At 46.9% G+C, this 23,909-nt stretch overlaps 1 protein-coding gene across 10 annotated transcripts in view; it reads right to left on the minus strand.

Moving 5' to 3' along the window:
* The window catches only part of MTCL1 (microtubule crosslinking factor 1), a 128,566-nt gene extending 111,914 nt beyond the window's left edge, over window positions 1–16,652 (minus strand). For 4 of the 10 annotated variants that reach the window (XM_072828750.1, XM_072828752.1, XM_072828751.1 and 1 more), the window contains exons 1-3: window positions 15,525–15,690; window positions 6,263–6,487; window positions 4,754–4,912 (exon numbers count right to left, since the gene is read on the minus strand). In XM_072828750.1, coding sequence (XP_072684851.1) covers window positions 4,754–4,912; window positions 6,263–6,487; window positions 15,525–15,560 — 420 coding nt within the window. In that variant the 5' untranslated portion in view covers window positions 15,561–15,690. Of the gene's footprint in view, window positions 1–4,753; window positions 4,913–6,262; window positions 6,488–15,524 lie in introns of all 10 variants that reach the window. The other 6 variants (XR_012032288.1, XR_012032287.1, XM_072828745.1 and 3 more) reach the window with 5 other exon arrangements.
* Between the last annotated feature and the right edge of the window lie 7,257 nt (window positions 16,653–23,909).

The following is a 23,909-nucleotide window of genomic DNA, read 5'->3' on the forward strand; positions in this document are numbered from 1 at the left end:
GCAAAATTTGACAGATTACAAAAAATATAAATATAAAATTACAACAGATGATTTTCACATGTTTATCTAAATAGATATATTTAGCAGACAAAACTATAGAAGATAAAAAATTGAACACAATCAATAAATAATCTAAAAAACTTTTTCAAAATTGCAACAATCCACTAATTGACTGTAAATTAAACTTACAACCACCATTTAAAAAAACAGAACTGAATAGAATTGAAAATATTAAAGTGTATCCCCAATGGCAAAGATAAGCATTATTTGGTGAAACCTTTATGTTTATATTTGGAGTGATAATACAAAATCTACTGCTTGCTGTTATAGTTAAAGTTTGAAAGTTTTAATCTAATGGATTTAAAGTCTTCACCCCAAAATTGGAGTATTTCCTCTCAAGCACTCAAGAAATATTTTCAAAATGTTAGCCATCTCCTAGCCACAGAAGAAGTCTCAACCAAACCCAGAAAATCAGTATCATATCCTGAATGGTGCTGAAAGGTGTCCTGCAAGAGCTGACTGTGGGTTCGTTCAACAATCCTAGGATGGGTTAAAGGGGTAAAGACAGTCAAAATATATAAACTTCCAGTTAAAATAAATAAATTAGTCATGGGCTGTAATGTACAGCATAATGACCATAGTTAATAATACTGTATTGCATATTTGAAAATTGCTAAGAGAGATCTTAGAAGTTCTCATCACAGGAAAAGAAATTTTTGAACCCCTGTGTTTAACAAGGAATGTTAACTAGTTATTGTGGTGATCATTTTGCAATACATACAATAGTGAACCATTACACCCTAAGCAAATAAATATGTTATATGTCAATTATACCTTAATAAGAAAAACAAAACAAAAAGCCCAGTTCCCTGGAATGATCTACAACATGTCTCTGTGCCTTACAAGTGCCAACTAACTTGGCCAGTTATTTTTCTGCCTAACATGTAATAAGTATTGAAAAATTTTTGGTAGAACGAAATACTGTTCAGTGGAGGCAATCTTCAAGAAGCTGAAACTAAGCTAAGATAAACCATTTTCAATCTGTCAAGATATTTCATCATAGAGTTGAGTACTAGAAGAAATATGCCCCCCAAAAAAGGCAAAAATGTTTTGAGCTTGCACAAGTGGAGGGGTGTATGGGTGTTGGGTGTGTACCATGATGTGAATATGCACAAGGGAAACAGGCAAGCAAGGTAGCTAAACCTGAAGGGACAATTCCAAATAGTTTCATATTGCCAACCTTCTTTAATCACCTTATCTATCAATGGAGACAGTGACTTTTCTAAGACCCACTTAAAGGGGACCAGAGGGCACAGATTCTTCTCATCTTGCTCTACTGCCTTTTATTTCACTCCAGGGTTTATGGCAGTAGAGAGGGAGAACTAGCTGGGAGACAGGGATGGCCCCTGGCAGGAAGGGTCTTCATGCTAAAGAGCTAGACAATCAGGAGCCGGTAAGTTCAGCTGCTTAAGCAGAGAATCACATTGCCAGATTCGGGGGGTTTGTCGGAGATAAAATAGAAGGGAGAGACCAGAGATAGTGCTTGCCTTTAATGTGTTGACTGCATAGAGTCAGCCTTCAAATATCCACTTGACAGAAGACTGGTCAAAGTTCAGATAGATTAGAGAATCTAAAAATTGTTATTTGAGAAACTGACCATCTTATAGTGTGCAACTCAGTGGCATTTAGTACACTTACATTGTTGTGCAGCCGTCACCTCTATCTAGTTTAAAACCTTTTCATGACCCCAGAAACAGACCCCACACGCATGAAGCAGTCTTCTCCCTTCTCCCCAGCCCCTGGAAACCACTAATCTGTTTTCTGGCTCAGGATTTATCTATCCTGAATCCTTCTGATAAATGGAATTGTGCACTATGGCCAGCTTTTTTTTTACTTGGCCTATGTTTGCAGTTCATCCGTGGTACAGAATGTATCAGTGAGACAGAAAACCCCCAAGACTGAAAAAGCAGAAGAGCAGAACCTGAAGGCCATCTCGGTGTGAGCAGTAAGAGAGCTAATGGGATCTGTCATTGCTCAAGCCTGAAGAACCGTAGCGCCATTAACATAAATGGCAAAGACAGGAAAGATTCAGGTGGGGATGAGGGTGACAAGTCTGTTTCTGGACGCTCTTTGGAGTGCTAGGGGAAATCCATCTTGGAGAGGTCCACCGGGCAGCTGAACAGTCTGCAGAGATGAACCCAGCAGCAGTTCCAGAACTGAAGAGGCACCAAGATGGGCTGTTCTACTGTCCTCTAAGGCTGAGAGGGACACAGTCATGGTCATCCACAGCTACTTCTGTCACTGAGAGACGCAGGCAACGCACAAACTCTCTGTGCCTTTGCCAGAACCCAACTCATCCGATTACAAAACTTCAGAGGTGAACAATAAGGAGCCAGACTCAAGATAGAGAAAATATTTATCCTCACCCTAGAGCAAAGCCTATAGTGCATTCTGTTCTGGTTTCGGTAAAAGGAATCCATTCATGAAGACCACAGCTGGCACTTTCCAATAATTATCTCCTCTACCACCTTTGAACCTTGGATCGCCTAGTTCCATCATTCTCTGCTTCCAGCACAGTCTACAGCATCTGCCTTCCTCAGACTACTGTCAGTTCTAGGATTCATTTAGAACCATGAAGTCTGGTGTAAATACAGTCTCACAAGTCTGACTGCAGTTCTGCAGGTAAAATACAGTTGCATCCCAATCGAGCAATCTCTGTGAGTAAATTTAACCTGTAAAGTAAGAGAGAGGCTGGCCCTGCCACCTTCTCTGTGTACATCCAGCCTGAGCCAACATCACAGCTTCTGAAAATCCTTGCCTCACCCCTGCCTGGCTCTAATGTCAGTAATCATTTTTCTCCCTGAAGAGCTATTTGTGACCTGATGCCAAGTCCTACACAAATCCACTTCCATGTGTGCAAGATAAACTTTGCTGGCTTTAACTATTTATTTACTTATGTGTATATGTAATTTAAGTATTTATATGTAAGCACACACACATATAAAACTTATAAAATATACTCCTAAGATGTTTTTTATATCCTCAAGGTCTGGAGCAAACTGGAAATTCTGAGAAAAGAAACCATTATGGCAAACCTTGTAGCAAACTTAGATCAAAGGAGAAAGAAGGGAGTAAATGACTAGCAACTCTTAGAGGTAAGAGACTGACAAGAGGAGAAGAAATTCCCCCAGTCCCAGGGGTAAGTACACAAGTAAGTTAAGGAGCAAGGGTTACCCCTGATGAAAGAACATTCTTAGACTCTACCTCCTCCTCTGTGAAGTTCACCAAGTCCCCAGGTAAGCTGTGGTCACCAGAGCTCCACGTTGTCGCCCTTCATTCACTCCCTCACCCTGCGAGTCCCTGACAGTGCCTAAGTGCCAGGCACTGTTCTAGGAATGGAGACCCCACAGTGAACTCCACAGACACACCCTTTTCCCACAGAGCTCAAGTGCTGGAGGCACATTCATGAAGGTGACAGAGAAATAAAACTCACGGCAATTTCAGACAACTGCTGACAACACACATGCAATTCACCAAAATCTATAACATCTGTGTCAGATGGGAAGGCGGATAGGATGGCCGGGTGGAGGCAGGGACAACTTCAGTGTGGAAGTGTGGAGAGCCAGGTGGCTGAGGTGAGATGTCAGCAGAGACCTGAAGGCAGGGGCCTGAACCCCAGGGATGTGGATCTCTGGAAAAAATATGTTGTGCCTTCCCAACCTCAAGGAACAGCAGGACACCTGAGCAGCTGTGAGGGGGCGAGGGTGATGCAGAGAGGTAGCAACACCAGCTCCTTTGCTGTGATTTATTTGTTTTGCTATCCATTTGTCAAATGAACTGTAAGCATCTTGGGAACAGAGCCTGTACTGCCCTATCCACATTTGCACTCCCAGGGCAAGGTGTGGAGCCTGAGTTAAGTGTGGGCAGGTGGACAGCTGGATGGATGAGGAATAACTGGGTGAATCAGGAGACTTGTCCAAAGGGAAAATGAACTAAGTGAGACTATTAGCAGGTAATAATGCTGGCTGGTAAAGCCCTAACCAATAGTTTTTAAATCCACCAATATGCAGGATATTTTTAAAGAACATATTCAGCTTTAATCTTATAATGGAAGTCAACAACAAAACAACATTTGCATTACTGTGTGCAAAGGGAAATATGTATCTATGTGTGTGTATGTATATATATGTATGCTTTTCTACACTGCTTGGCTAGAATGCATTTACTCCCTAAAATAGAAAGGAAAAAAAAAAACACTGTATTTAAACCATATTGCCTAAAAATAGATATAGGTAGAAGACACATATTATTTGTTTACACAGCTTTAATAGACAACCATATTTTCCAGCTCATTGGAAGAGGAGATTTGAGGAAAAAGCCACTGCTTAATTTTGTATTCTAGTAATAATATACTCCATTTGGACCAATAAGAGGAATTAATGGCCAGCTCATCTGAAGGGAAACGAAAAAAAGTAGCTTTAGACCATGGTTCACCACGCCTTTTCTGTAGAGGGTCAAACAGCAAATATTTTAGGCTTTGCAAGCAACATCCAGTCTCTGTCATATAGTCTTCCTTACTTCTTTAGGTTTGTATTTGTATGCTTGTTGTTTTACAATGCTATGAAAAACGTAAAAACCATTCTTGGTTTCTGGGCCATACAAACAAACCATAGTTCACCAAATGGGACTCCTGGAGTTCCAAGCCCCTAACAATTAAACCCAAGAAAGAAATCCCCGTGTATTTTGGGATTACCTCTTTCAGTCTCTCCAGCTCATTTTGGAGGGCCTGTTTAGATATCTCCACTTCAATCATCTGCTGCCGGAGACTTTCATTTTCATCCTCTGCTTTAGCACGCTTTTCCTCCACGGTTTCAAGTTCATGATGCAATCTGACAGATACATCTTTGGCTACCTGTAACGACCAAGAGAGATCATCATTAGAAGGTGAAGCAGAGGCAGAATCATTAAGTGATAGGAGATCACAGTAAAGGGCAAAGACCCTGCCAATATTAACAAGCCTATCTTTAAAGAAGGAGGGTGTTAGTTTCAAACATGAAATTCACATTAGGAGCGAGAATACGACCTTTACCTTTATCTGGAATAAAAGGCTACTGCCGCTAGCCCTACCTCCTTATAGAGTGCCAACAAGAATGCCAATTCCGCTCATGCACACATGCTTTAATGATAAATTAGAAATAACAATAACAGTAAAAATAACAATCAATTAATCAATCAACATTTCTGTTCCCTAAGGCAATACTAAAGCTACCTGCTGAAAAAAAACAAAACAATCCTGTAAAATAACATAGTCAAGTTTTCGATTGTCTACTGTGGTAAAACATCTGAATGTCAAAGCAGTTAAACATTTTTACCTTCTAAAAGGAAACAAGGCAAGAGATTTTGCAAGAGAAATATAAATCACCCTTACATCCCACTGAATGACATTTTGTGAGTGGTTTATAGATTTGATAGAATTACAAAGATTCTTTTCCTGTTATCATAATGAAAGGCAAAATGAGAGTTCATAAGTACTCCTATAATAAGGAGGACATTATGCATAATTCATCTCTTGATAAATGATTTGATAATTGGGGCATGAGAGAAGCCATGCTACCCATGAAGAGAGAAAATGGTATAATATCTGCAATTTCTTCACCTCATTCCCATTTCTGCCAGTGGTTTTCCAAAACACCTTAGACAATTAGCTTCATCCTATTTCTCTTTCAGTTAAATCAAACTCTACTACCCTTGGGTTATGGTCATTTCAGATTTTCTGCATTCTAGAAACTTAAGTAACAAGGAAAAGATTAAGTGATTATACTCAACCATAAAGGTGGTCTTTGACTATCATTGAACTGATAATAGATTTTTTAAATATTCCAGATCTTTAGAAAGTGCTTCTATACCATTCTATATAACTGTCAGATGAAGTGGCAAATATCAATTCTTTTTTTTTTTAATTGTAGGTCCTTTACTATGATTTCTTTTCCTTAGGTTTTAAGATTCCAGTTCAAATGACAGGTTTAAATCTTGGGCTGTCAAAGCCATATGACTATATCTATCCTATAAACCATAAGGTGAATGAAGACTGTGCATGCTGAAATCTGTTGAGAGAGAGAGAGAGAACTGCTACCAGAATGAAAGAACTGTGTTTAAGTGGGTCCGAAGGGCTGCCAGTCTCAGACCTGCAATCCTGCCCTCTCTTCCCTCCACCCAGAAGCCCCTTCTGGGAATGAAGGCCCCATCAGCCCCACTCACCCACCTTTAAATCCTGCTCTAGACTCCGGATGAGCTCACCATCCACCTGACCAGTCTCAGCCACTTTCAGGCTCTTCTGCTCAGCTTTCCTGAGGCGGTACTGCAGGATTCGGCAGTTTTTATGAGCACGGTCCAGCTCTCGCCGAAGCTCCTGCAGCTGGTAAACATCTTCCTCTAAGTAACTGTCTCTCATCTCTTCCATTTCAGCACGGAGTTCATCCAATTCATCCTAGACAAGCCAGACAGAGCAGGTTTATAAGCCATGTCCACCAGGAAAAGGATGGCATCTCCTATCCACCCCTCCTCTGCAATACTAAACATTAACTACCTGTGCACTTACCCATTGGCTTATGGCCACACCTGTGAGACAGGACACAGGGACCTCTGGAAATGGTCACATGAGATAGTATCATCAGATGTCTGTTCAAATCTCATGGATTCAGAAACTAAAAATCAGGATGGATTATTCATTGCAGACTGCCAGCATTTATTCCATTCCCAATATTTTCTTACATAATCTGAATCATAAATGAAATCAACTCTGCAGACAACTAAACCTTTAGATTCAAACCAACATGACCTGAACCTTATCTCTAGGCCACAATCTAGGTACTTAGAGGAGCTGGACAGAGCCTCACCTTCAAAGGCTATAAATTTTAGTGGGATCACAACTGAACTGCCCTGGAATTATAACATACCTACAAATGTCCCTAAAACTCTGCTCCACCACGCAAGTCTCATCACTGACTATGTGACTCACAATTCCAAAGATATAACTTTTTCTTTATGTCAAATATACACTGGGTTTGGTTTTTTTCCACTCACTTGGCCTTTATTTCCCATCTCCGCTTTGCTCTGGCCCAGTATGAAGACACTGTGGGTGCAGAAGAAACCCAGGACTTGTTCCTTGCCCTGCTCCTTTGCTCCCATTCCACAGCCACTCCAGCGCTGTCACCCAACAGCAGCATACCTGCAGGGCACTTGCTCCCCAGTGGCTGCAGACCCCAGCTAGCGCCTGCCTTCAACCCTCCCAAGGGAGCAGTTCACACACAGGCGAGTCATGTGGGGCTCCCTGCTTCCCTTTAGCCAATTCCCCACCCAGAGTTATTCCTGACTATGTTACTCAAACCTTACCCTTCAAACCTTCCCATCACACTGAGAAAATTCTTCAAAGCATTCCCCAGGGTCTCTGAGCTGCCCCTTCCTTCCCTGCCACACTGCTGGTCTTGCAGGGTCTGGACTGTTAGGGCCCTCCCACCTGTTCTACCCTCTCCTTAAAATGTTCCTCCCCAGTTATTACAGAGCTCATTGTCACATCATCTGGAAGGTACACACACAGTACCTTCCTGACCACCCATCCCCCAACCCACCCCCACCCCGCCACACCCCGTCTCTAATCCTTCTTGCCTTGCTCTGTGTTCTTCCTGCCTTGCATCCCCAGCTACTAGTTGCTTATGCCTCTTCCTATTCCTGTCTGGGTGCCCATGCTGAAATGTAAGCTCTGTGAGGGCAGACCCCTTGAGTGGCTGCTCCTCCCCGTTCCCAGCACCCCAAGTGGGGTGAGCTAAACAGCAGGCCCTCAACACATGAACATCAGGTAGGACCTACAAAGACCAACTCGTAAAGATGGCCAAAATTGAACGCAAATGCACCTTTGTTTTGTTCCAGTCTTATAACCTAATTACAAAAAATTCTTCCCAAACCCACAGATGTAGCTGCAATGTGCAAGACAGAAATTCCATTGAAGTATTACAGAAGATTTTAACGAGGAATAATTTGGAAGGTGGGAGATTAAGAAAAGCATTCTAGGAATTTTTTTATTAGTCTGATAATTGAAGATTTAAATGCCTCCAGACTCGGATACACTCAGTAATTCCTATTTGTTTTGTTGAATTAACTTTGAGGGTCAAGAAGAAAACTCTCCATGATGTGGACACCCTCAGTTGTCAGCTAGTGTCCTGCTGTTGTTTGTTACTATTCTCTCCACTCTCATTAATCCTGCATTTGTTCCTAAAAGCAGGGATTTACTTAGAATAAAGAATGAGAGCTTCCCAACATCAAAGCCTCAGGTAGATAAGAAACTGACCAGAAGGGAATCTCCTGAGGAACAGTTTATCCTGGAAAAGTTTAAGTATACCAAATAAATTGGGAATGGAAAAACACAACTTGGCACAAACGGGGTCAAGACCGTTACCTAGCCAACCTCAACCATATGCAATGGTCTGTTGGAAAGAGCCCAGGTGTGTTGCATCTCATTCCCCCAAACCCCAGCCTGTAGGCTTCTCCCCAACCTGTCCACATTACCCTAACCAAGACAATGGCCTACTCACTGACCATGATTCCAAATGGAGCCTGTCTGAACAGACTGCCGAGAGGAATGGATGTTAAAGAAGAAAGCGGTAAATCAATAAAATTACTAAGATGGTTTTTCTCAGCTTCTCGGTGCTCTTACAAAATTCTATAGCAGCAATCATAACCTCATTAAAAATCTAAGATGTTCTAGTGTGTATTAAAAAAAAAGGAAATTTTAACATTGAAAAGTGTCGTGAAGTATAAGCAACTTTTGTTTCGTTTCTGTTTTCCTTCACAGAGATCTCTTCCTACATATCATGTCCCTAGGAGGACAGCTCCCTGGGCCTGGGAATTCATGGACCAAGCCTGGAAGCCAGTCAGGTGAACATACGTAAACAGGATGGACAGGCTGGGCTCCTCAGGGAACGGGAAGACACAGCTCTTTCAGGAAAGTCTTTGCCAATGTCCAGCAAAGAGTAAATTGGCAGGCTGATCCCTACACTGAGGTCGTGATGCTGCTGTCTGGAGCCACGCTGCTGTGTGGAGCCACGCTCCTGACCCAACCCATGCTGGAGGAGACCAACTAACTACAGACTGCAAGCTTTAACACAGGCCTTGTGGATGTCAATCTTCTGGTGAAGATTAGGTAATTAGTCCTGAATCTTCAAAATTAAGGTCAAGTTTCCCTTGGGTTCTACCCATTGTATGTGATGGGCTGACTTTCAGAGAGAGCCTATTCTCTATGCTTGTGTCAGAGTACAGTTAAAAGGTAATTGTTTTATTGCATAACTGATAAATAGTTCAATACAAGCAATGATCATGATGTGTATATGTATACATATAAATATACAGTAACTGTGGCCATTCTGTTCATGGAAGGAATTGTCTGTGATTGCTTTTCCTTCTAGAAAGCATATCTATAAAAGCCAAAGCCATTAATGCCTGGAATTACCTGTTACTCAAACAAAGTTTTTAAAGTGCAAAACAGCCATAAGAAAACATAAGATGCAACTTTCAGGTATAAAGCTGTTCTCTAGCTTTCAGATTTTGTACCAGGAGGACCCTCATCGACCTGAATATCAAATGCTGGATGTGTTCAATATATGTGTAAACAATCACTGCAGGCTAAGAAAAAAGAGTATATAAGGGCTAGGTGAACCTGCACCCCCTAAATCATTCAGTAGGCCAGATGTAAACAGCTAACATTTTTGGCCTAAATAATCACCAACATTAGTTGCACTGAAAGGAAAAGTTGGGAGAGACCATAATTACATGTATTGGAATCATGGCTTTTATAACTGATATTTTATCTAAATCTGTAGAACAGAAGACATCTTTTTCATTCAACACTTTACCTTCATTACTCACCCTATTCTCACCCTGCCAGGAACATATTATCCATTTCATGGACAAGGAGAGCAAATCCACGCTGGTTAACATGTCCAAAGCCTCATAGCTAATAAACAGAAGCTAGACTGCAAAACCACATGCTCTTTTCAGTGAATACTATAAATTATTTGCAACAACCAGGAAAAATGAAACAATAGTAAGCCTTAAATCATGATTTTAAAAGCCCACCATAGGTGTGACAATAATGAAGCAAGTTAACACTTTTAGATCTCGATAACATTTCCTGAGGGCCCATAATCTCAATTCTAAACATTTAAATGCCTTTTCAGACACTAATCTGGTACAGAGATGAGACCAAGGCCAGTGTTCCAACTCTTTTCGTAGAGCCTTGAAAAAAAAAAGCAGTTTTCAGGTTCAGTGAAAAGAAGTTACAAGAAAAGCAAATTATAAACCACGTAAACTGGCAGCAGACATTTGAAAAGCAAAAACTGTGATTATTCGGATTAGGGTCACGAAGGATAGTGATTTTCAAGCTACCATTACTTTAATTTTCTGACAGCACACTCTAATTTAGAACACGTTGTATTAAAGAACCTTAAAAATGTCTGGCATTTAAATGTTTAAGAAAAGCAAATCAAGCAGAACATATGTTTCTAGCAAATATAATTTAGATGTAGTAAGTAAAAGTAGAAAATTGCTGGGGCTTTTTTTTTTTATACACAGAAACTAAGAAAAAACTTGCCCTTAATCAACAGTTTTATAAAGAATTAACATCAGGTTTGCTGTGTACTTCACTGTTCGATCATTACCTCATTGAAAAGCTAATTTAGTTTTAATTAAATCTATTTTTCAAATTTCATATATAAAATGAAATCTTGAGGTAGTGTGAAGCTCCCCAACTACTCCCCTTTGCCTGCAGATATCAGATCGAGCCTTATTATATACACCAAATTACAGAAATAATGAGGTACCATGTGTGCACTACAGTAAACCAAGATTAAAATAGAGCATTTCAATGAAAACAGTTTTACCCACACACAAAAAAATAAAAACTAAGTCCACAGTATCTTAATTTAAGGGATGCAAACTCTTGATCGTACTGATAGTTTTATTCAAATCAATCTCCTTTAAGCAATTTGAGATCAATAACTAGTTCCACATTAATATCTTAATAACCCTTCTTTAAATAGACCCCAATTTGGACAGGGGAGCAGTCATCTGACTATGCCTGCAATAATTCCATCTTCTGGGAGTTGCAGACAGAAACGATCGTCTGTCATAATATACAAATAATCCACCTCATTTCCCTCTGGACAATGAAAATGTTCTCTGCACAGTCCCAGCTGTAGCTAAGAAGGCATGGGGACCGCTACCATTGTTTACCAAGTGACAGTTCACCCAGCAGCTGATGGGCTCTGTTTGCCCTGGTCTACATTATCTTGCCACCTAAGATGATTAGAGCCGCTCTTTCGCAGGCTGAATAAAGAATGGGTGTGGAAAGTGGAATGTCAGGAAAGAATAGGACCACTGTCCACTTTAACCCTTCTAAAAGAAAGGGGGAGGAGGAGCTCAACACTTGAGCTGTTCAGAACTGTTTACTCTGGCTCAGAGTGTCCACTCCAGGCCATGCCGAGCACCTGGAATCCAAAGAGCCAAATTTAACAGAACCATTTCAGAGCTTGAAACTCAAAAGCCTACTCAGTGAGAGACAGGATGGTAAGGTTGGATCAGTGGTGATGCACTGCAACCTATAAAACCTCAAATGACCCTGCCAATAACCTCCCTTGGGAAATCACTCCTCTCTAATGATCGGATGTCGTCTGTCCTAGTACCTAGCAGTGACTTTATTGTTTTAAACAAAAATAATTCTTGGGCAGCCCCGGTGGCTTAGCGGTTTAGCGCCGCCTTCAGCCCAGGGCGTGATCCTGGAGACCCAGGATTGAGTCCCACGTCGGGCTCCCTGCATGGAGTCTGCTTCTCCCTCTGCCTGTGTCTCTGCCTCTCTCTCTCTCTGTCTCTCTCTCTGTCTCTGTCTCTAATAAATAAATAAAATCTTTTTTAAAAAAATAAACAAAAATAATTCTTATGAAATCACTGAGAAAGCAGGGAGAAAAAAAAAAAAGCAGCCTTTCGCCACATCAACCCGTGCCCATCCTGTAGGACATTGGTGCTTTGGAGAACACTATTTGGACACATCACCAGTAACTCGAAGAGCATTTTCAAAATAGGCCAATAAACTCAAAGTGATTAAATCCTCCCAAAAAGCCCATGGAAGGAGAACATAATTAATATGTTCATGATGAGCACTAAGACAGTTCTGATTGTCTCAGAGCACTCGAGCAAAACACGGTGGTGGCAGGCAGACAGAAGGCAGCGAATACACCAGCAACATTTTGTGGATGTTCTCGTCAGTGAGAAACATGCCTGGGTTCCCTGTGAAATAGAAGCAAAGGCCTCCGGACAACTGAACTCAACTGCTCACCTTATCTCTGAAGACTTCCAAACATATGTAAGTTCATCGGGGGTAAAGGGACAAGACTGCTTTTCTGACTGTGCTTTTGTGCAAAAAGCCAGCCACCTGGGGGGTGAATAATGGCGCATTTTTCATCTAGCCTCCTTGGTGGCCTTTGATGAAGGTAGAAGAGGAAGAGGAAGCAGAGTCCAGGATGCCCCATACAGCTCCACACAGCACAGCCCAACGTACGTACTTCTCTCTTGACATCTATTTTAAAAAATACAGCAGGCTGGCTAAAAACCAAGAGAACTCCACTTGAATTTCCTGATCACATAAGACATCCCCCTATGGTTTTGCAGACCTTCTGTATCTGCTTGATCACTCTTTGGTCATCCTAACTCGGGAAGTATGACAGTTTTGTACAGTTAATGGTGACAGAACTGACTTGGGAAAGAATGGGATACCTAACATGGTCACAATCCTCCAGAATATACCAGAGTAAAATTTCTGGGCCGCGCCTCCTCTTGTTAGGTAGCATCTGAATAGAGGGATGCTTCGCCTAATCAGAGAGTTCTGTGCGACGTTCCCTAAGACAGCAGTAGGTCAAGGACGCACTTTTGTCTACCATGAGAAAAAAGTACCAGCGAGCAACAAGGGCAACAGAAAGAGAAGCTCCGATCTCTAAGGTGCTCTAAACACCCCGTGCCAACGCATACCTCCCACCCCTGCCCCTTGAGGCCACTTGTGATCACAGGCCCATTCTGCACAAGTGGGCACACTCACTGACCTTTAGTCTACCAGGACTATTGTGTTTTTTTGCCCAAATTGAACTCCTGGAACTTAAGCTCCTGAATAACCAAACACGTTAACTCACATCTATATTTGCGTGTGGACTTCTGATTTCCTTCAGAAGCTCCCTTCAGAGCTCCTCTAGCTACTTCTCTCTCCTGCTGTCAGGAGGGAAGGCCGGGAGATACACTCAGGCAGAGTGAATGGTGGGCCGTGACACTTTCTCTCCAGGAACCAGCAACTGAATGTTTCCCACAAATTAAACCTTGTCAGTGGGATTTATATGCCCATCTGTACACAGGCTAGTAGAGAGGTGTTCATTATGGCCCTTTCACCTAAAATGAAAAGAGGTCCCCTAGGAGAGCTCAACAGTGGGAACATTTCAAGCTCATAACAACACTAAAGCAAGCCAGCTACAGTGAGAAAATCAGCCTTGCTGGGAACAGGGATGCAGCCTGGTGCAGGGAAAAAGGCAAAGGTTCTGGAGCAGGAAAAAGAGAAGCTGCACCTCCTACTAGCTATATGGCCTTGGGTTAGTCAGTTAAATGTTCTGGGTTTCCAGCATCCTTGTCTGCGAAATTGGGGTTCTGATAAATATGACAACTACACCCTATGTTGCTGTGAAGACTCACTGAAATATCAAATATACCAGCCCAGACTCCAGGATCAGACACCCAGCTCATTCCCTGAGAATCTACCAAGGTGAAGGATAAAGCAAATAAACAGTCACCCGGGAATGAACTCTGAAATGACCGTCGAGCTGCCTACCTTAGGATCAAAGATGCAACGAGAAACAGCTTTTCTCTTACAGAACCCTCAATTTCCTGTTGCTTAGCAGGTCACGATTTGGATAAACATCATTTAATCAGAAACACTGTGGGTCAGGGATCATGCTAAGAGCTGCAGTTATATAACCCAACAAGAGGATCTTTCTTGCCCTTAGGGAGTTTACATTTGTTGAAAATTTATTACAAAAGTGCTGGCTTCAAGATGGAGTCACATACTACTTCACTGCCCTTTCTCTTCAGCACCTCTGAAAATCACTCTGGTGTCTATTACACAAGAGTGGGTGACACAGGCAAATGTAATACTTGAAACATCTTACTCCAAACTCCTACTATGTTCTCACCTCTCCTCTGCCTCACTGCTACCTCTTTGCAGGCAAAACAGCTACTGGGCTGTCAGTTGGGGAGAACAGCTCCTGATTCAAGATTTCGGTTTAGAAAACTCAGCAGTGAGCCTATTCTAATGTCAGCTTGAACGGCACACTTAACCACCTTAAAAGCCCATGCCCTTGGTCCCGCTGGCCAAAAACTGGGCCTCATTTGGGTAGGTCCAACATTTGCTTAGAAAAAGTACGAATCAGATAACCCAGATAGAGGAGCGCCATCCACTGGTTTAGGAGGAGATCCATATTAGAGTCTTAACAGAAGCATGAAAAGATTTGTACCGCTGCAGTTATTTACTAACTTGAAGACTATAATAAAGTAATTGCCCCCAAACCAATCCCCCTTATTTTGTCTCGAGTCACTTCAAATTGTCGAGACCCCAACACTAAGTCCTCTGTTCTGCAGGCAGGCCCAAGCTGCCCTCCTCCTGGGAGGAGTAAATGGAAGTAGGATTGAGTGCCCCAAAGCTAACAAGACCAAGAGGCCCTTAATAGCAAGACCTCATGAAAAAGACAAAGCAGCAGAGGTTGCAATTCCCTCGAAAGTGCTGGCGTGCAGGGGCAATCAAGTGGCCTCTTCTGACACGAAAAACGGGCTTTTATGGTCGCCCACAAAGGACTGGCGACTGGCTGGACAACCAGCCAACCCCTTGCCCCTCAACCCGGGACACACTCATGGGAGCCCTGAACTTAAGTTTTATCGCCAAAAACAGGGAGCTCCCCCTCCCCCGCCCCAGCTAGAGAAGCAGAGGGGGCCTCGCTTCTTTAACCGCAGGAAAAGCATCTGGCACATCCGCCGCCTCGCCAGAGCAGGCTGCGAACTGCACACACCTGCACTAGGCCCGGACCAGAGCTCCTCGGCTAGGGGCGGCCCGACCCCAGAGTCGAGGGGGTGGGGGTGTCAGCTGTGACCCTCTCCCCCAGCACGTCTACAGGGGCAAAGGCGTCAGCAGGCAGCAGCAAGACTCCAGAAACAAGAGAAGCCAAGTGGGGGGAGAACCTGGCCAGACCCACAGGTCTCGCTGCTCCTTCCAGAAGTTTTAGCTCTAAGTTCCCGAAGCCCATGTGCGCGGGGGCGGGAGAGTGAAGGGCAGACGGGGGAGAGCGTGCGCGTCGCGCCGGGGCCGGGCAGGCCGGGCTCGCGGGTCCCCGCCGGCGCCCAGGCCTCGGGGGTCGCCTCCGGACACCCGCGGCGGGGCCGCTGCCGCTCACCTTGAGATAGTCGTTCTCGGAGCGCAGCTCCTCCATCTCCCGCAGCAGCTCCTCCTCCACCGCCGCCGGCACCAGCCGCGTCTGCTCGCCCGGGCCGGGATCCTTGGGGGTCCCGGGGCCCGTTGGCTCGAGCGGCGCGCGCCCCCCGGCATCCTCGGCCACAGCCGATCCCGGGGCCCCCGCGGGGCCCGCGGCCGGGCTGCTGCGACCCCCGAGGCAGGCGCCGGGGGCGGGGGGCGCGGCGAGGAGCGCGGGGGGCTCGGGCGGCGCCGCGGGGTTCGTCGTGGGGGCTCCCCGCGGCGGTTCCCGGTCGCTGGAGCCGGTGCCGGACTCGGCGTCGCTACTGGCGGCGGGGGGCAGGCGCTGCTCGTCGGACAGGGGCTCGGAGGGGCAGTCGGAGAGGTCGGAGCTGCTGTCGGTGTGGCTGATGCGCGACCCGGGAGCCGGGGGGCCGGCCGAGGAGGTCACGGCGAGGATCACGGCGGGGATCGCGGCGGCGGGGCCCGGGGGCCCGGGGGCCCGGGCGGGGGGCGCGCCGGGGCCGCGTCGGGCTCTGCGGCCCTTGGCGGCGGCGGGCGGCGGCTCGGTCCCGGGGGGCGGCGGCGGCGGCGGCGGCGGCGGCGGCCTCCCCGCCCGGGGCAGCGGCTCCGCGGGCGCCGTGCGCGCCGCCCTCCTGAGGCCCGGGGCGGCCTTGGCGCCGCCCGCTGCCCTGGCCCCGGCGCCCGGCGGCGGCTTGTCCTTCGCGCCCGGGGCGCCGCCGCTGCGCCGAGAGAGGCGGCCGGGCGCGGCCGGGGTGCCCGGCGAGGGCGGTGCTTTGCCCGCGAGGCTGGGCGCGCGCGGGGCGGCGGGCGCCGGGGCTCGACCCGAGGAGGGGGCGGCCGGGGCCGGGCCGGGCGCGGGGGTGCGGCCGTGCAGGTCCTTGAGGAAGGGTCTGGCGGGCGAGGGCGCGCGGTGCAGCCGCCGACGCTCGGCCAGCGGGTGGAGGTGGTGGTGGCGGTGGTGCTGCCCGGGCGGCAGCGGCTTCGCGTCCGGGGCGCCCCCGCCCGCGAGGCCGTTCAGCGTCTCCATGGCCGGGTCCCGGGCCGCGGGCGGCAGCTGTGCGGGCAGATGCTCGGGGCGGCGGCGTCGGCGGCGTTGGCGGCGGCGTGCAGCCTCCCCGCGCGCCCGCTCATCACCGGCCCCCGGCCCCGCCCGGTCTGCGCCCCGCGCTCCCGCGCCGCCGCCGTGCCCCGCGCACCCCCGGCGCCCCGGATCCCCGCGGGGCTGGCCGCCGCCGCCGCCGCCGCCGGGCTCTCCCCTCGCTGAGGTCACCGCCGCTCGCCTTCACCCGGTCAGCGGCGCGGCTCCCCGCCGCTCGCATCCCCAGACACCGGCACCGGCCGCCGGCGGCGCGCTCCCCGCCCACGGCCGCCCAGCTCCCCGCCCGCGCGGAGAGGAACTGCACGCGCGCTCCCCGCCTCCCGCGCCCGCTCCCGCTCCCGCCCCCGCCTCCCGAGCCCCGCGCCCCGCCTCCCGCCTCCCGCCTCCCGCCTCCCGCCTCCCGCCTCCCGCCGCCGGCGCCGCGGTGGGGCGGGGCCTGCGCTCCCGGGCCTTGGCGCGGGCGCCCTCGCGGCCTCCGAGGCTCCGGGGCCGGCGCGCAGGGCCGCGGAGGGGAGGCCGCCGCCGGGGTGCAGCGGGCGGGCGAGACGGGAGCGGCCCCCCGGGTGCGCGCGGGAGGTGCCACCGCCCCCCGCGGGCCGCCGCCTTCCCGCCGCCGTGTCCGCAGGCCCCGCGCTCCGTGAGGGGTCGGCTGGTGCCCGAGGCGGCGGCCACGTCAGGACGGGCAGCCCCGCGGCCTCCGGAGCTCGGGGAAGGAGGCGCCGCTGCGGAAACGGGGGCGGCAGCTCGCCGGGCTCGGGGTCCGCGAGGGGACTCGCGTCGGTGGCTGCGGCGGGGAGCATTGTGTCCTGTAGCCCTCGTGACGCGCCCCACTTGGAGTCGCCGTCTTCTCTTCTCGAAGGATGAGGACGCGGCCGGGGCGGTGAGGCGGGGGCTGCAGCCCGGCCGGGGCGGGGTCGGCTGCACCCCGAGCCCGAGGCGCGCCCAGCCCTGCGTGCCGTCCCCTCGCGGAGCCCCGCGTGCGAGTCCCGGAGCGGCCCCCGAGGGCCCAGCGCGGGCCCCCGACCCTTCCAAGCCTCGGTCCCGTTGCCTGCGTAATTTAAACATACTGCGGGCCACCCGAGCGTTGGGAGGATTAACTGGGCAGATGTGAGAAACGCCGTGCACGCTGCGAAGCACTGTTCGGGTATCCTCGAGTGCAGGCTTCGGGTGTTGGGGAATACGCAGAGGAGTAAGGCCCAGCCGTGCTCCACGCTTGGCCTTGCCAGGAGGCAAAGGGACGGGCAGGAATTACGAGCTGCTAGGGTTGAAAGGAGAGAAAATGAGTGGGAAATACCAGAGAGGGAGACAGAACAGGAGAGACTCCTAACTCTGGGAAACGAGCAAGGGGTGGTGGAAGGGGAGGAGGGCAGGGGTGGGGGTGACTGGGTGACGGGCACTGAGGGGGGCACTTGACGGGATGAGCACTGGGTGTTATGCTATGTGTTGGGAAGTTGAACTCCAATAAAAAAAAAAAAAAGAAATTAAAGTGCCTGGAATTTAAATTGTAACTTGAGGAACTGTAAAATGTTATTCAGGAGGTAATGTATTTAGAGAAGCATTAATGAACTAATAAATAACATAAGTTATAAAGTACACGAAACATTAAATTTACCATCTTAACCATTAAAAAAAAAAAAAAAACGAGTTGCTAGGGTGGGCATCTGCCCCCGCCTGGGAAGATTGTTTTCCCCCAAGTACAGGGTGTAGCTGGGTGCCCGGGATTTACGGAGCAAGGGCTGTAGGTGAGAGATCCCTGGAGGGGGTGTGCAACCAAATATCCTGGGGCTATTATCCTAAAGCCTGGGGGAGCCTTTGGAGGATTGTGAGGCTGGCTGATCTGATTTGCCTAGAAAGATCCCAGGGGCAGATGCGGTGAAAGAGAGACCCATGGGGGGGGGGGGTGCAGTCAGTGGTGGCAACAGGTACAGACCAGGGGGCGGTGGCAGTAGGAGTTGAGAAAAGAAGACAGACTTGTAAAGCTACAAGGAAAAAAAGGCTCCTAAGTCTAAGATCTTAACCACAAATTACCCTACCTAGCCACCTCCTTCAAAAAATACAGGATGAAGTGATTTTTTAAGAACCACTGTCAATCAGGAGAGTCGTGCTCCCAGAGACATCCTGTCTGCTTCTCCTTAGATGCTGGCCGCCGTACTGGGCCATGCTCTGTGGCTGGGCTTGGAGGGCTCTGGAACCCCGTTCCTCTCTGCGGCCCTTCGCCTTTTCTGTAATTTATCTGGCAATTCCACCAAATGTGTGACAGCACACGCAGAATAGTCTGTCCTGCACTGCCTTTGACACAACAGCTAATAAGACCACAGCCATATGTCATGGAGTGTTGGAAGAAAACAGACACTGGTAAGCACCAGCACTGCAGAAGGGGTGGGGTGCCCAGCAGGCAGGGGGGGTGGGGGTGGGGTACAGGGGGCAACAGCCAGCTCTCCCCTAGAGGGCGCTCCAACTCTACCCCCTCAGGTGATGGTCAGAAAGCGGCATCAGGGGTAGCTCAGAGGCCAGGACCTTCACACGGAACCTCCTCTAGTGACCCAGAAGTCTCCAGAACCCTGCATTTCTGAAGAATTATGTCCAGGACTCCTAGCACAAGGGGGCCAGCTCCTGACACCATATATAATCCTGCAAAAGGCCACCTGAAAGCGTTCCCATAAATTAGTCTTCCAAAAATACTAGCCAGCTTCCCTTTCCCTCAGGTAGTGAGTTAAGCAAAATCCGTACTCTGAAGTTTTAGCCTGGCAACTGGTTCTGTTGACCCTTGGCAAGGAGGCGTTCAAGAATGCTTTCTTTTTCTGATATTCAGTGAGGTATAGGTATAAAAAGATAGCTGCTTATGTGATAGATGGTTGTAAAGCTACATGTGATATTTCAAAAATTTTGTTGTTCTATCAAGTTCGTCTAAACGTGTTGGGGGTTACTATTTAAAGGAAGCTTGAGATGCTTTCTTCTGGAAAAACAACAAAATCCCATGTGAGTGTGCTCTTCCTCGACTGCTCTCTACAGAAGAGCACAACTGATAAGGGTTGGTTTTCCAGGTTCCTGGGTTTGCTGATGGCTTTTGGCAAGTAGAGATTGGAGCGTTAACAACAAGAGAGAAACCAGGGTTATTCCCTTCTTTCTCTGCCTCTAGTGGCTTCTTCACAGTGACCCGGTCTCCTCTGTGGACTGGCTTATTGGGGTTCCAGCTTTCAGTGGATGACCTGAAGCCTGTGGTAACTCCGCCTTCTCCTCCCCCTTCCTCCCAGTCAAGGCTTCCTGTGGTTGCAGTTCTCTGGGTTACTTCACTATCTCCTGTTTGGTTCTTGTCTGTTTGTTTGTTTTTAAGATTTTATTTATTATTTATTCATGAGAGACAGAGAGAGAGGCAGAGACACAGGCAGAGGGAGAAGCAGGCTCCATACTGGGAGCCCGATGTGGGACTCGATCCCTGGACTCTGGGATCACACCCTGAGCCAAAGGCAGATGTTCAACCGCTAAGCCACCCAGGCGTCCCTCCCTCTGCCTTTCTTCCTGTTTCTTTTTGGAACTCCTTCCAAAGCTGTGTGTGAAATTCTGGAGGACAAATGTAGAGACCAAGATAGAGAGAGATGTACCCTAAATCTGAACTGAAGACAATGTCCCATCAAAGGATGTCTCCTAGGGCCAGTCTTTTGGGGGTAAGACGAGAATCTCCCTCTCATCTGAGAGCCAAAGAGATATACATGAGGGTAGAAAGGAGGCCCTTTTTGCTTTTGTCCAGTGGTTCTCCATGAGCGTTGAAGCACTTTTATGGGCATTTTGGAATTTGTTGGTGTATTTTTTGTTGTCGTGACAGTTGGGTTATGGGGCACTTTTGGAATTTAGGAGAGGGGTCGGGGAGGCCAGATATCACAATATGCCCAGAGAGGAACTGCTCCTCATACTGTCCAACTTCCAAATGCCCTTCTGAAACATTCATATAGGTTCAAAACAAAACAAAACAAAAAACTATCATTATTTGAGCCTAGAATGTAACTGTCTTACTCTGTTTGAGCAGTGATAGCAGAGTACCATGGATGGGGTGGCTTCTAAACAATCTAAATTTATTTCTCACAGCTCTGGAGTCTGGAGTCTGAGCTCAGGGGTGCCTGCATGGTCAAGAGTGAGAGCTTTTTCCCTGACTGCAGACTGCCGTTTTCTTCTGTCCCCATGTGGGGACATGTGTCTGGTGTTCTCCCTCTGGGGAGGGGAACTGAGTGGGAAAAATTAGAGAGGGAGACAAACCCTGAGAGACTCCTAACTGTGGGAAACAAACAAGGGGTTGCGGAAGAGGAGGTGGGCAGGGGGATGGGGTAACTGGGTGACGGGCACTGAGGACGGCACTTGATGGGATGAGTACTGGGTGTTATACTATATGTTGGCAAATTGAACTTAAATTTTAAAAAAATGGGGTCTCATTTATACCAGCACTAATTCCATTCATGAAAGCTCCACCAGGGATCCCCTCTCTCTCAAACCCTCCCAAACCCCAGTATCTATGAAAACAACCCTAAAAATTCTGCTTTATGTGTCAAAGTATTGTGTTTATGTGTAAATGGTGCTCTCGATGTTTGTGTCCCTCTCATCCCCCAATTCATGTGAAATCCTAATGTCCAATGTGATGGTCTCAGGAGGTAGGGTGTTTGGGAAGTGATTAGCTCGGTGTGGTGGAGATTTACAATGACTTCATCTTCAGTCATTTTGTCATTGATGGCAACGCCACTCAAAGTATTTGAGTCCTCACTGTAATGCACCTGTATTTGCCTGCATTTTAGCAATTGCCTCTATGTATAGAATCTAACTACTAAACTATATGTATTTTCTGGTGTATTTGTACCTAAGCTTTAATGTGGAAATACATAATATTTTATTATAAATTGCTTTCTTATTTTTTCTCTTGTATATTATCAATAGAGCATTATATTGATTTTTAAAGATATGTTTAGTAGAGTGATGCACACATAATGAATCTTATTTCAGGACAGTAAGGGCTCCTGTAAGAAAAGAGGGTGCTATGCTCTGATATGGTGGAGAGCCACAGGCTCCTGCGGGGACAGCTAAGCTGTGTTGGAGGATGTCCCCTAGTGGTGGGTGTTGTGATGGCATCCCTTCCCCAGCACGGGAGAAAAGGAGTCTGCAAGTGATTCTAAGAGACTTCCTCTGGTTAAACAGGGCGGTATTCCTTACAAAGGTTTAGACATGTTTGCTAACTTTACATTTAGAAATTTGAGTCCCTTCTTCTAATAACATTACTGCTAAAATTTTTTAAATTATGTTTTAAAAGTCATTTTGTGATTCTAAGTTTGATGCACATGGAAAATACATTGTTAAATAAGGAAAACTAATCAAAATTCTCTACCTTTCCCGTCAGCAGCACGTATACTCCAAAAAAACTAAGGGAAATTAATGTGTTATGTTGACATCCCCTTAATTTAGAACATTACAGATTTCATTATGCAGCTTCCGAAATGTACAACACGTGTGTTTGCTTTTTTTGTTTGTTTGTTTGCTTTTATTGTAATTTACTATTATTTATATCTCTATCCACACAGTTACTACCTTTCAAAACAGAAATGATGTGAAATAGAAGATGTCAGTAATCACTTCATCTCACTGCTTAGCTTCCCCAACTACAGAGCAATTCTTTCCATATAAGATAAGAGCAGGGGGACGCCTGGGTGGCTCAGCGGTTGAGCGCCTGCCTTTGGCCCAGGGTGTGATCCTGGAGTCCCAGGATCGAGTCCCACATCAGGCTCCCTGCGTGGAGCCTGCTTCTCTCTCTGCTTCTCTCTCTGCTTCTCTCTCTGCTATGTCTCTGCCTCTCTCTCTCTCTCTGTGTCTCTCATGAATAAATGAATAAAGTCTTAAAAAAATAAAATTAATAAGTAAAAGAGTAGGTTTATGCAGAAAGCAAAAATAGATCAATGGATTTATAGAAGATTCCATAGCACATAGTACTTATGAAAATGTTTCCCAAATAATTCAGGAAATACAACACTACAAAAGATCATGCATATAAATACATTTTAATTACTATTTCTATGTAAAATTACTGTCAAGCTAAGTTTACCAATAAGGCAATAGAACAATGCAAGTTCTGTGTCTGATCACAATGATATGTTCACTTACCTTGGACAAAATAGCTCAGTCTTCCTGGGCTTTTGAGGCCTCATCTATAAAATTAGGGAGTTGGGGCACCTGGGTGGTTAAGTCAATTAAGCATCTCTCTTCAACTCAGGTCATGATCTCAGGGTGCTGGGATCAAGCCCCACATTGGACTCCCTGCTCAGCAGGGAGTCTGCTTCTCCCTCTCCCTCTGCCAGTCCCTCTTTCTCTCTCAAATAAATAAATAAAATCTTTTAAAGAATAAAATAAAATCAGGAACTTGAACTTAAATAAGCTTCAATGTATATCCCAGCTTCATGAATCTTGGGGTTGAGGTGAATTGGTGCTTGTTATTTTAATTATCAACATGGGATTATCTGTAGCATACTGTAGGCCACCTCTCTTCATTCTCAGACAAAATGTACCAGGAAATAGAAACCAATTTTAATAGAAGAACAGTATAATTAAGAAGGTTAATATGATGGAATAAATATGACAAATGTTAGTTATGCATATTCCTGATTATCCTATTGAGGCAAACTATTGAGAGTTAATTTTTTAAAGATTTCATTTATTTTATTTTAGAGAGAGAGTGAGCAGGGGAAAGGGACAGCGGGAGAGGGAGAGAATCTCAAGCAGATTCCACACTGAGCGTGGAGCCCAATGAGGGGCTCCATCTCATGCCCCTGAGATTATGACCTGAGCTGAAACCAAGAGTCAGATGCTCAACCAACTGAGCCACCCAGGTGCCCTAAAAGTTAATCATGCTTTCTAAGTCGCCCTCAGTATTATTACTTAGAATAAGTACATTTCACATTTGTCTTTTTAAATACTATTTGATCTGAGAATTTGCACTTGATCTTAGCCAAAAGGCTGAGAAGCGATTAATCTGAGAATTTGAATGCAGAATGAGGCATTGGAAAGCTTGCCATCCTGTTCTTTTGTCAGCCCCTCTCTAGGAAACCCCAGGAAACCCACTGGTTGGTTTTTTTTCCCCCCCATTGGTTGTTATTCTGAAGTAGTCCTCCTACAATTAAGTCCTCCAATCCATAATTAGGGTGATCATAATCAGACTATAGAAAATATGAGAATGAAGGGGCACTATTAATAATAATATGAGACAACAGGCATGAA

The sequence above is a fragment of the Canis lupus genome, chromosome 6 (assembly GCF_048164855.1).
Source record: "Canis lupus baileyi chromosome 6, mCanLup2.hap1, whole genome shotgun sequence".
Taxonomy (NCBI): Eukaryota; Metazoa; Chordata; class Mammalia; order Carnivora; family Canidae; genus Canis; species Canis lupus.